This window comes from Rhinopithecus roxellana, chromosome 21, assembly GCF_007565055.1.
Source record: "Rhinopithecus roxellana isolate Shanxi Qingling chromosome 21, ASM756505v1, whole genome shotgun sequence".
In the NCBI taxonomy this organism is placed as follows: Eukaryota; Metazoa; Chordata; class Mammalia; order Primates; family Cercopithecidae; genus Rhinopithecus; species Rhinopithecus roxellana.
Window position 1 is genome coordinate 42,366,602 of NC_044569.1, and position 12,493 is coordinate 42,379,094.

The 12,493-nt window shown below is 41.4% G+C and overlaps 1 protein-coding gene across 1 annotated transcript in view; it reads right to left on the reverse strand.

Moving 5' to 3' along the window:
- The window catches only part of MYOM1 (myomesin 1), a 98,691-nt gene that overhangs the window by 45,702 nt on the left and 40,496 nt on the right, over window positions 1–12,493 (reverse strand). The window contains exons 11-13 of the mRNA XM_030925823.1: window positions 8,848–9,044; window positions 6,923–7,049; window positions 3,365–3,549 (exon numbers count right to left, since the gene is read on the reverse strand). Of these exons, the coding sequence (XP_030781683.1) occupies window positions 3,365–3,549; window positions 6,923–7,049; window positions 8,848–9,044 (509 nt within the window). The remainder of the gene's footprint in view (window positions 1–3,364; window positions 3,550–6,922; window positions 7,050–8,847; window positions 9,045–12,493) is intronic.

Sequence of the window (12,493 nt, forward strand, 5' to 3'; positions counted from 1 at the left end):
TGTGAGTTTGAATAATTTGTGAATAATCAAAGTGTACTAAAATTCTAAATCCTCAAGTTTTTAATAATCAAGACGGGTGCTGAGAATCCACTACATATGTGCCACTAAGCTAGAGTTATAAAGAGCTGTAAAAAAAAAAAAAAAAGCATTTATAATTTATTTTTGTATGACAGTCCCACTTCGTGTATATATATACACACACACACACACATATATATACACACACAGAAACATTTCCTTGTAATAAAAATAGAGCAATCGTCAGGTACCTGACACATCTGCACCTGCCACCTAGGTGATGATATACGGCTGTGAGTCAGATATATATATACACACATATGTATGTGTGTATATATGTGTGTGTGTGTATACATATGTATTTTTTGAGACAGAGTTTCACTCTGTTGCTCAGGCTAGAGTACAGTGGCACAATCTCAGCTCACTGTAGCATGGACCTCCTGGGATCAAGCAGTCCTCCGGCCTCAGCCTCCTGAGTAGTTGGGACCACAGGCATGTGCCAGTACACCAGGCTAACTAAAAAAAAAAATTTAATAGATACGGGATTTCACCATGTTGCCCAGGCTGGTCTCAAACTCCTGGGCTCAAGCAATTCTCCCACCTCAGCCTCCCACAGTGTTGGGATCACGGGAGTGAGCCACCATGCCTGGTTTCCCACTTAATTTTTTGTAACTTTCTTTGGGTTTTGAACAATCTCATTACTATTATCAATACTGTTAATGTTTTATCAACATCTTAAAATTAAAAACATGTGACTTTTAAAAGCTATGTTATGTTTTAAGAAGGAATTTATTATACACAGAGGGCATAATTTTCCCCAAAATGTTGTGATAGAGACCAATATCCAAAATGTGATTTAAATCAAGCAATGTTAGAATAAAGTTATTCAATTAGGTGAAGTGTTTGTGATCATGTATTTAAATGAGGTATGTATTAAATTATTAGGTTTTTGATCTAACTAATTGTATTGTGTTTACAACAGAATGTCACTATTCATGTAGTAATAGCCTTCACTGGCACTAACGGATTTTTGAAATGGATTTTATTCTGTAAATGAACTTTAACTTAAATGTATAGAGTCTGACATATTTAGATTCTATGTTTAGAAATAATGTCAGGAAACTGCAGATTTCCAGAAGGACACAGAAACATTTCCTTGTAATAAAAATAGAGTAATCGTCAGGTACCTGACACATCCACACCTGCCACCTAGGTGATGCTATATGGCTGTGAGTCAGATTTCTGTAACATGTACAGGCAGTATATTCACATTCCAGTGTCTGGTCCCTGGGGTGACAGGGGCACTCTCCACTCTTCCATGACCACAGGCCTCAACAGCACCACAAATATGTAATCAATATCATCGATGCAGATCTATTTTCCTTTTTTTTTTTTTTTTTTTTTTTGAGACAGAGTCTTGCTCTGTTGCCTAGGCTATAGTGCAGTGGTGCAATCACAGTTCACTGCAGCTTTTGCCTCCCTGGTTCAAGCAATCCTCCCACCTCAGCCTCCTGAGTAGCTGGGACTACAGGCACATGCCACCATGGCCAGTTCATTTTTTGTATTTTTTTCATAGACAGGGTTTTGCCATGTTTCCCAGGCTGGTCTTGAACTCCTGGGCTCAAGCCCAGATTTGCCTGCCTTGGCCTCCAAAGCCCTGGGATCATAGGCGTGAGTCACCGTGCCTGGCCTACTTTCTTCTTTGTGCTTCTTATGTTTGAATTTTTCATTCAAATTGTTAGTTTTATAATCAGAAAAATAAAAAAGATGATTTTCACTTTAGAAAAAGTGTTGATAAAGTGTAAGAACTCCCCTTACGGAAGTTCGCTTCCAGGTTTGTTAGGCATAGTCGATCTCAGTCTCTCTTTCTCTCTCTCTCTTAAAATTGCCTTTATTCTTTTTCTTTTTAAAAATGAGTGACATGAACCATTCTTTGACACATTTAAACTCTACTTCTTTTTTTTTTTTTTTTTTTTTTTTTGCTTTTTCACCTTTGCTTTGCTTCACCTGAGTCAGTTCAAACCTCAGGCCTTTGGCCTCCTCTATGGTGGCAGATTGAAGACTTGGAAATTTCCATTCCAGCCATACACACCTACCACCATCATCTAGGATGTTCCCTGACCTTTATTTTACACTGTACTTTGGGGGTTTCTTGGAATCCAGGGGCCTCTGGACTCATCTTGACAGCAAAAGCATCATAGGCTCCAGTCCTTCCTTGAGCTTTTCTCTTCCTCATGAAAAGATGACCTGTCTTATTTCTTCAGAGTTTTGCAAGAAGCTGGAGAGCTGATTGGCATATGCTAAGTTGAGTTAATGGCATGTTGGGTGTAATCGTTTATGGGCTCTATCTCCTGGAGGATATATTTACACAGTTTAGAGTGGCTGGAAATACCTTAACTCTGGAGAGTGGCTGGCAGCTGGAAGGGACTTAGTTCATGAAGCAGGTCAGGGAGAGATCTTTTTGGCCAGGTATACTTTGAATATCTTCCAAAGTTCACCTTATAGGCAATGACCTCTGCTGCCAAAAGATAGGACTGTGCAAATGCAGTGTGTGACGTCCTGGTGACTGTGGTGAAGTCAGTCACATTTCATTCTAAGCAGTAAGTAATGCAATCATATTTCCTACAGTTTCTGAGGCCCTGTTGGGGAGTCAGGGTCTCCAGGTGCCACTGCTAACACTAGGGGGAAACGTTCTTTCGAAATTTCCTTTCGGTACAAATGAGAGATTCGGTGGCTGTGGCAGAACAGTATTTGGTCGACAGTTAGGAAATGGTTCAGTGAGCACACTAGAGGAACCTGAAAGGCAGTGACATGGATAAGGGGGTTGAGCGAACCTGTTCCACTAATCTCCGAGAGCTCATGTGAGAACCAACCTGAGGGAGGAACTAACGTGAGACGGGAGTGACTTGGGAGGACCAGTAGTCACAGGCTTCCTGGTGTGAACTTTTTAAAAACAGCACCCTCAAATCAACCATCCCCGCAGAAAAAAGAGGCATGAAAAAATCACCTTTTGGGGATGGTAAGCAGTAAGGCTTTAAGACTGTGAGTAACAAAAATATGTAGTGGGTAAGTTGAGGCAAACAGAGAAAGGAGAGAGGAAGGAGCTGTTGGGTACGTTTCAAAGCTGTGCTAAGGAATTCAAGTTAAATATAACCAAACTGTTTCAAGCATCAGAAACTTCTCCCAGCCCCAACCTCTGCCAATGGAATCTTACCAGGAGCCTAGTATATGAAACAGATCAAAGTAGAGATATTCTGTTTTATCTTGCTAACTTTCAAGTTAATATTAGTAGAGCAATTTTCCCTTTTTTTTTTTAGGGAAGCTCTAGAACTGAGCATCCTCTTACCTTCAGGTATACGTTTTTAATAGCCGCCTCATTGAGCCCTCGCCACTGGTCCTCTTTGGCCTTGGCCTCCTTTACATCCACGAAGTAACCAGTGACTGGAGTCCGCCCAGAGTGAACTGGGGGCTTCCACTGGAGAACCAGGGAGTCTTTCCTGACTTCACTACACTTGAGACTGTGCGGTGGTCCTGAGAGAGAGAGAAGCCAATAAGGAGAAATCATAACATAGAAAACTCAAGTCTCCACACATTTAGAACTACTTGTAAGTCTTAAAGCTAATCTAACACTGGTGTTCTTTTTTCAAAATTTAGCATTCCCAAGAAAATAAGTATTCTGTGGTCATTTCCTGTCATTTCCACACTGCTCTACATCAGCCCACCAAGTCCCTTTAAAGGGTAGTAGGCAGGTAAGGCCACTCTGAGGTGCCTCTCAAAGGGTGGACCCAAAACTTCCCTTCAGGCCATTCTCAGGCCTGCATTAGTCTTAAAGACCTTTTATTGGAACAGTTTGATTTAGCTGCAGGTTCATATTTTTTAATTTTTATTTTTAGAGACAGGGTTTTGCCCTGTTACCCAGGCTGGAGTGCAGTGGTGTGATGGTAGCTCACTGTAACCTCGAGCTCCTGGGCTCAAGGGATCCTCTCACCTTAGCCTCCTGAGCAGCTGGACCTACAAGTGTGCACCACTACATCCGGCTAATTTTTTAAGTTTTTGTAGAGATAGGGTCTCGCTGTGTTGACCAGGCTGGTCTTGAACTCTTGGGTTCAAGTGGTCCTTCTGCCTCAGCCTCCCAAAGTGTTGGGATTACAGGTGGGAGCCACCACATCTGGCCCCCAGTTTCAGACAATTTTTGAGTGACAGCCTAAAATTTCCCCTTAATCTCAAATAGTATAAAGAAAGCAGCTCTATTTGATGGCATATGAATATAGAGAGTAATGGCTCTTTCAAAGAAAAAAGCATCACTCCCAATTGGAGGGAAATCTTCCCCCTAAAGAGTCTGTGCAGCCCGCAAATGGGTAAAAACAAATGATAGGTTATGGTTTACAAAATCCTTTTACCAAAGTAAATACAATCAATCCTATGGGCCCTGCATCTGCACTAAATACTGCCAGGTACCTTACATTCATTTATCTCTCTCTTCCTTAAGACAATTAACAGAAAGCTCAGAGAGGCCAAGTCACCTGATAACCCTCTGCAGGGAGAAAGCCAGAATGTGGCCTGTATGAACGCTAGTCACATTCTTGGCAAATCAGAACTACTAAGTGATTGCCTGTATCTTTGCATGACCACCAGCTGCTATGCCGGTGAAAAATTTATTTATTTTTTCCTTTCTCTTTTTTTTTAAAAAAATAATGACTGACATCTAGCCAACCAATCAAAAATCACCTGAAGTGACTCACAGTGGCCTGAAAGCCAACCTGTAGAAGGACATACTCTGTTATGCCATGCTTTGGTGTTTTGTAATTGATAGTTCAATATTTGTTTGTCCCTTTACCTTGGTTTCACGGCCACAAATATGCGTCATGCTTGCCTTCCGATGTTTTGTATAAAGCTATATTTAAATATTAATGTCAAATACCTCACACGAATGTGGCATGTTCTGTTTTGCGAAGGGCTTTTATAAACATGATCTTGTGTCATCCTTAGAACCCAGGGAGGCATCTAGATTGGGAGCAGTATCCCTGCCTTACAGACGAGGAACTATGCTCTGTTGTTTCCTAGCAGCTATAGTCTAGGGACAAGCAGACCTAGTTTCCTACCCTAATTATGCTACTTGTTACCTCTGTCACCCTCTGGGCATCACTGAACCTGAGTGTCAGTTTTTTCATCTGTAAGACAGGATGACAAAACATTCTTACTGTTTTCTTCCGTAGGGGCTTTCTTGAAGTGAGACTTGCCTAACACGACTCAGTAAGTCAAGGATGGGACTGAGAAGCCAGGATGTCAGGATGGTGGGGAGCTGCCCCCTTTATTTTTTTCTCTAAGTTGAGAGTGCTTACCTGCAACCTTTTTTTGTCAACTGCATCACTTTTTTTTTTTTTTTTTAAAGAGAGACAGAGCCTCACTTTTATCCAGGCTGGAACACAGTGGTGTGATCACAGCTCACTGCAGCCTTGACCTCGTGAGCTCAAGCAATCCTCCTGCCTCAGCCTCCTGAGTAGCTGGGACTACAGGCATGCACTAACATGCCCAGCTAATTAAAAAACATTTTGTAAGAGATGAGGCCTCACTATGTTGCCCAGCCTGGCCTTGAACCCCTGGGCCCAGGCAATCCCCCTGCCTCCTCAGCCTCCCAAAGCACTGAGATTACAGGAATGAGCCACCGCACCCAGCCAACGACATCACTTTCGATAAAAAAAAATTGCTACCGGCCTGCTTGGAATTTCTTAGTCTCTAGTCAATTGCATTTCACTTTACTCAGGAATTGCAACAATCTGAAAACAGACCCACTTTTACGCAGGTGGCAGAAAGGACTTAAGAAATACCACCTGGCCTCAAGGAACTGCAAGGAAAGAGCAAAGTGTTTCTCTATTTGCAGAAGTCGGGAGAGCACTTGAACTGCTCTTGAGTTTCTCTTGGAATCTTGTTATTCACATCTGACAGAGGAGTTCAGCAAAGGCAACGTGATGGTCTTCAAGGGCAAAGGGTTTCAAACAGAGGAAGGGGGTGGCACCAGGGACATAAAATCACCCACCACATACCTTACTATTGCTAGTTTAAATCTTAATGGCTTAGTAAATTTGCATTCAAATTTTATTTTATTTTATTTTGTCTTTATAGCTCTGTAAGAGTTATAAGCAAGGTAAGACCCCCTCGCCCCCATCCTCGCACCACTTCCCACTTTCTTCCCTGCCCACCCAACCACTCCCTATGATGACCTCTGAAGGACAGTATCTGCCAGGTTCCAGGAACTTTCTTTCGGTTCAGCGTCTGGAAAACGTGTAGAGAGAAAGGGCTGGAAAAGTCAGTGCCGAGAGGCAAGCGGAGAGAGGTCAGCCTTAAACCCTCCACAGGTGTATGAAATCTATCCGTGTGATATGGTGAAGAGCTGGGAGGAGGGAGGAGAGCCCAAGAAGCCATGTAGCTTGGCTATGGAGGGATTGATTTTGGGGAGCTAATAAATGAGAACCTTCCCAGCAGCGTGACAATATATGAGAACAAATAAGTGCAGGGAGACGTGTTTGAGACATTTTGCTGTGGGATATAAATTAGATGACCTTTAAGTGGCCTTTCAGAAGCAAAAGCAAAGATTGGAATTCCTTTTAATCATTCATTTGCACTCAATCCGGCTGCTTCTGTTAATCCTACTCCTCACACAGGATGAGTGGTGAGGGCTCTAGGATTTACTTGGAACACCAGCACAAAGAATTTATACTCAGTTTTACATTGCTATCTATTATTTAATATTATCATTAAAATATTTTAGGTAAACACGAGGGGCCAAGAGAATTCTTTTCCCTTAAATGTTGACCATATAGTTCTTTGAATTTCGTTCCAGGTTGTAGGTTCTCTTGGAGGAAATTCTGAGGTGCAGTGTGGAAGCACGGTGTCTGTGGTTTACCTGGGACGGCGATGGTCCACTCTTCACACTTGAAGCATTCGCTCACTGCAGAGGGCGCGCCCAGCCCAGCCATGTTCATGGCTGCCACTTGGAACTGATACACCATATTTTCCTTCAAGTTGCTAATCTGCAACATTGACAACATCACAGATAGTGAATGTTCCAGGTTTGTTTTTTTTCTACTTGTTGAACATTTTATTTATTTACCTTCCATGTCAGACACATCTTAGGGTGACCATCAATGAGTCACAGCACTTTTGTAATCTCCTGGGTGTGGATGAAACCATGACCTCCTTGTAGCCTACAACAGAATGTGGCAAAGGGATTGGGAGATCAAGTCCTGTGATTGTGTCACCCCATATGGCAAAGGAGAAAAGATAGTATAGATGAGAGTCCCTAGTCAGCTGATTTGAGGTTAATAAAAAGGGAAATTGTCCTGGATGGGCCTGATGTCATCAGACAAGAACTCTTACCATGGGGTTTGAACAAAAATGTTCATAGCTACCTTGCTTGATGTAGCTAAAAATGCAAAAATACCCAAATAGCAATAAGAATTGAATGAAAGACTACATTGTGATATGACCACATAATGGAATACCATACCATACAGTAATGAAAAAGAATGAGTTATAGCCACATGCACTAACAGGGAAGAATCTTAAAAATACAATTTTGTATAAGCGCGGTGGCTGATGCTTGTAATCCCAGCATTTTGGGAGGCCGAGGTGGGTAGATCACTTGAGGCCAGGAGCGAAACTCCATCTCAAAAAAAAAAAAATGCAATTTTGTTTTATGCATTCTCAGCATGTGTGTGATATTTCATAATTTTCAAATGTTAAATTAAAAGAGCATGGTGTTGAGTTGGTGCAAGTGTCATCCGTGGCCTCACCCTGCTCTGAACCCTCATGGCACTGGATTCTGTGAGTGTTAAGAGGTGATAGCTTGGATGTAGCTGATGAAGCTCTAGAGAAGAAAGTCATCAGCTAAAGCAACAGTAGACTGTTCTGGTTCCCTTATGTGACCTGAGCAGTGGAGGCCCCCATGTAGAGGAGAACACATGTGAGGCCACCCTTTGTGGCCATCAAGTGACTATAACAAGGGCCTCTTCACAGGTGGTGAGCTGAGTATGGCCATCAAGCCCATATCCCTTCATCCTCTGTAATTTGGACACTGAAAGTTAAAAACCCAGCTGGCCACGGTGGCTCATGCCTGCAATCCCAGCACTTTGGGAGGCTGAGGTGAGTGGATCACTTGAGGCCAGGAGTTTGAGACCAGCCTGGCCAACATGGTGAAACCCTGTCTCTACTAAAAATAGAAAAATTAGCTGAGCATGGTGGCTTTCACTTGTAATCCCAGCATTTGGCAGGCTGAGGCAGGAGAATCGCTTGAACCTCGGAGGTGGAGGTTGCAATGAGTTGAGATCACACTCCTGCATTCCAGCCTGGGTGACAGAGCAAGACTCCATCTCAAAAAAAAAAAAAAGAAAGAAAGAAAGAAAAAAAAGAAAGAAAGTTAAAAATCCAGAGTGTCATTAAATCCTGAGACTCTTTTTTTTTTTTTTTTCCTCAACTTGAGGGCTTTGGAAGGATCCTGGGACTCTTGAGGCTAGTGGCATATTAATTGTAGATATTTCGTAAGTTTTGAAAAAAAAATTAGTTTGTACAGTAAGCGCACATTTCATAGTAAATATTCTAGGAAATTATTATGCTTATGTGTATGAATCAGGAAATATAACTCCTGCCTGGTTAGCCAAACTACTTGTATTCACCACAGTATATTTTTCACAAAACTCATGTCACTGCAGACAGTGGACTCTGGAGAAATGACATGACTCTCTTACAAGGTGCTGGGTGTGTGCATGCCTGGGCGTGCAAGCATAGCGTCATACATAGGACACGCCATGCTACAGAGAGTCGCGTGCTTACCTTGTATGCCTCCTCACTGACAGCCTTGACATTGGCTTCTCTCCATTTTCCTGGTACCCCATCAATGACCTCACGATAGTTCACGTAATAGCCAGTAATTTCTGCCCCTCCAATCTTATCTGGTTGCTTCCATCCAAGAACCATTGAGTCACGAAAACTTTCAAGACAGGTGATATCATGGGGTGGAGATGGTGGTGCTGTGGCAATATGAATAGCTTGTGAGTAGGCAGAAATGCACCTATGATTCTATATATAAACATTTCCGTTGATGCCACCTAGGAGGGCACTAGACCTTGCAGTATAAAACTAAAATGCGAGGCTGATCATTAACTTGGCATTCGACTTGGTGTATGCAATGGACACAGTAAAAAGTACACTACAATGATTATTCCAAGGATAAAATGAACCTGTCCTAGCAAAAGGGTACAATACCCTGAAAGAAAATGATTCTTTTCCTCATAAGTAGAAATATTTTTCCCAAGGTTTAATTTTTGTTTCTGTATGTGGTTTAGTTTTCATTTGTTCCCTGAGGAAAATGGAATGTATATATCAATTTCTGCTGCAATTTGCTTATTCAGAATTTTTTTTTTTTGAGATGGGGTTACACTCTTGTCACCCAGGCTGGGGTGCAATGGCACCATCTTGGCCCACTGCAACTTCCATCTCCCGGGTTCAAGTGATTCTCCTGCCTCAGCCTCCCGAGTAGCTGGGATTATAGGTGTGCACTACCATGCCCGGCTAATTTTTGTACTATTAGTAGAGGCAGGGTTTCACCATGTTGGCTAGGCTGGTCTCAAACTCCTGACCTTAGGTGTTCCACCCACCTCAGCCTCCCAAAGTGCTGGGATTACAGGCGTGAGCCACCACACCTGGCCCAGAATTTCCATGTATTTCTCAAATGGTTAGCATTTCACCATTCAGGTACGCTTACCCTTGTGAGACCTTACAACTACACAGCTCTGTCTGCACACAAGAAAAATTGGCTCTAGAGCTCAGCTAAATGACACCTTTGGAAAACATTTTAAAAAAACAGGCACAATCTGCTATGTGACTTTCTCTTAGTGTATAATACTTTTGTCACATTATTTTTAATCTGATGTTGGAGTATTTCTTATGTTGTACAATGCTATACAGCTGTCACCATGTTTATCAGTGCTTAGCTAGAAAAATATTTGGAGGATATTTCAAAAGTCCTCCTTCATTTATGTGGCTTTGCTGATCAGTTTTTCACTCAACTACTGAAATTACAGTTTCCGTGAAGAGGGGGTGAAGTGGTGGAAAGAAATCCATCTAGAAATGCAATAACATCAAAGAGAATTTTCTGAATATTTATTTGGATTACAGGAGATAAAGGAACTATCTCATTCTTATTCAAAAAGAGTAACAGAAGAATGAAGGCTTTTAAAATAAAATACATTTATCTCATCTCCACTTACCAGCCTCCTTCTAGTCTTTACATTTAAGAAAAGCTTTCTCTCTCTCCCTCTATTTCAGAGCACTGTTGAATATGTGCTCTCGAATGAATACCTCCTCTTGAGTTGAGGGACAAAGAAAGGTGTCATAAAATAGAGGAGGTTATAGAAGTTGGGGTGGGGTAGAAAAAAGAAATGGATGAGAAGCATTTAAAAATTTATCACCACATGCTCATCAGTTCATTTTTATTTGATAGGAAAAACAATGTCTTCTAGGATATATTAGTCACAGGTACCAAATATCCTCATCAGATCATTCTTAGCCTACTGATTGTCTCCAATAAATCACTTCTGGGACTGAGGATCATATATCAAACAATATAGCTATATGTGATTATAATTTTAACTTTCAAAATTTTCATGGTCACTCAAAGATATATTTATAGCTATGTTTTTCTTTTCTTTTTTCATTTCAAAAAGTAGCAAGTAGCTATTTAAATTATTATTATTTTAGAATTTTTAACTCTTTTTATATACTTTTTTACTTAAAAAATTAATTTTCCAGTATCGATTTTTCTCGCAAACTATTTAAGTTAAATGCGAATAATCGCTTAATAATCTGAGGATGAGCAAGAAGGTAACAACTATGAGCCTGGTACGATGTCACCTTCTTTGTGAGATCTTTCTCCTCTACGTGTTCCAAACATGACTATTTCAAAGGACCTCACACAGGCCAGCAGTACCAAGAACTTCCTGTTCTCATATCTCATTCTCTTAGCAAAATGAGGCCAGAGGTGTATCTGCCTGACAAACCAAGAAAGGCTCTATAACCAAATTACTTGAAACATTCTAGCATCATTAAGCACCCAAAATGATGTGTAAAAGCCAAACCCATAGACAATTACTTTTCCCAGTCATCAGATGAAAGTACGCATTTCAGATGGCTAGCTGAAAACACATACAATAAGAATGGACACTGATGAAAGCAAACATGGATGAAGGATGTGATGTAGACGATGAGAGGTGAGGACATTGATGGAGACGGATGGAACAGCTTCACTTTCTCAACTCTCACCTCTGTCTGTCTTCTTTTTCAGGGGGTCAGACTTACTTTTCCCCTGAGGAGCCGCTTTCTGTGGTGGTGGGGTAAGCTCTTCCTGAACTGTTTCACTTACTTTACTCACTTCTGTTTGGCCCAGGTTTTGAGAGCTACTGGGTAGTGAAGGTTTGTTAGGTTTGCTACCAAGCAAAGCATCTTTCTGGAAGGTTGGCGGGGAGGCTTCATGCACGCGCCCCCTGGAGGCGGTTAGTCCACCAGGCTCATCGCTCAGTGCGGGACACACATCTGGAGACACTCCTCCCCCTACAATTGCCAGACAACAACAGAAACGCATTGAGCCGGACAGAGTTATCAGTTGCTCTTATGGGATAGAACAAAGAAAAGAAACACTAGGACCACAAGCAGAACAAAAACAATCTTGGCTTAAAGAAAATCGCTTGCATTTGCAAGAAATATGAAAGACTACATTTCACAGAATGTACACCAAAGAACATTTCAACTTCTCCATATTCTGGAAAGAGAAGAAAGGAAAACAAAATAGGAACCATTTCAATTTGCACAACCCAAAGGGTTTTTAGTATATATAAGGAAAAGCAAATCTTAAGACATTTCTTGAGAGATATAAGCCCTATTATTCAACAGAATGAAAAAAGGACGATAAAGTGCACAAGAGACATAATATTAAAGATCCTGATTTTATAACACTTCGAATTATGTGCAGTACTACAGTAGCAATGGTCTGTACCTCCCAACCTCAAAGAGACATGTTTACAATGGTTCACATTATAAGGAATCTTCCTTCCTTCCTTTTCTTTCTTCTTTTCCTTTTTTTTTTTTTTTTTTTTTTTTTTTTTTTTGATGGAGTCTCACTCTGTCCCCCAAGCTGGAGTGCACTGGCGCAATCTTGGCTCACTGCAACCTCCACCTTCTGGGTTCAAGCAATTCTCATGCCTCAGCCTCCTAAGTAGCTGGGATTATAGGCATGCACCACCATACCTGGCTAATTTTTGTATTTTCAGTAGAGACAGGGTTTCACCATGTTGGCCAGGTTGGTCTCAAACTCCTGACCTCAAGTGATCCACCCACCTCAGCCTCCCAAAATGCTGGGATTACAGGCGTGAGCCACTGTGCCCGACCCCTATGTTATAAGGAATATGAAAAAGTAATATGAGAT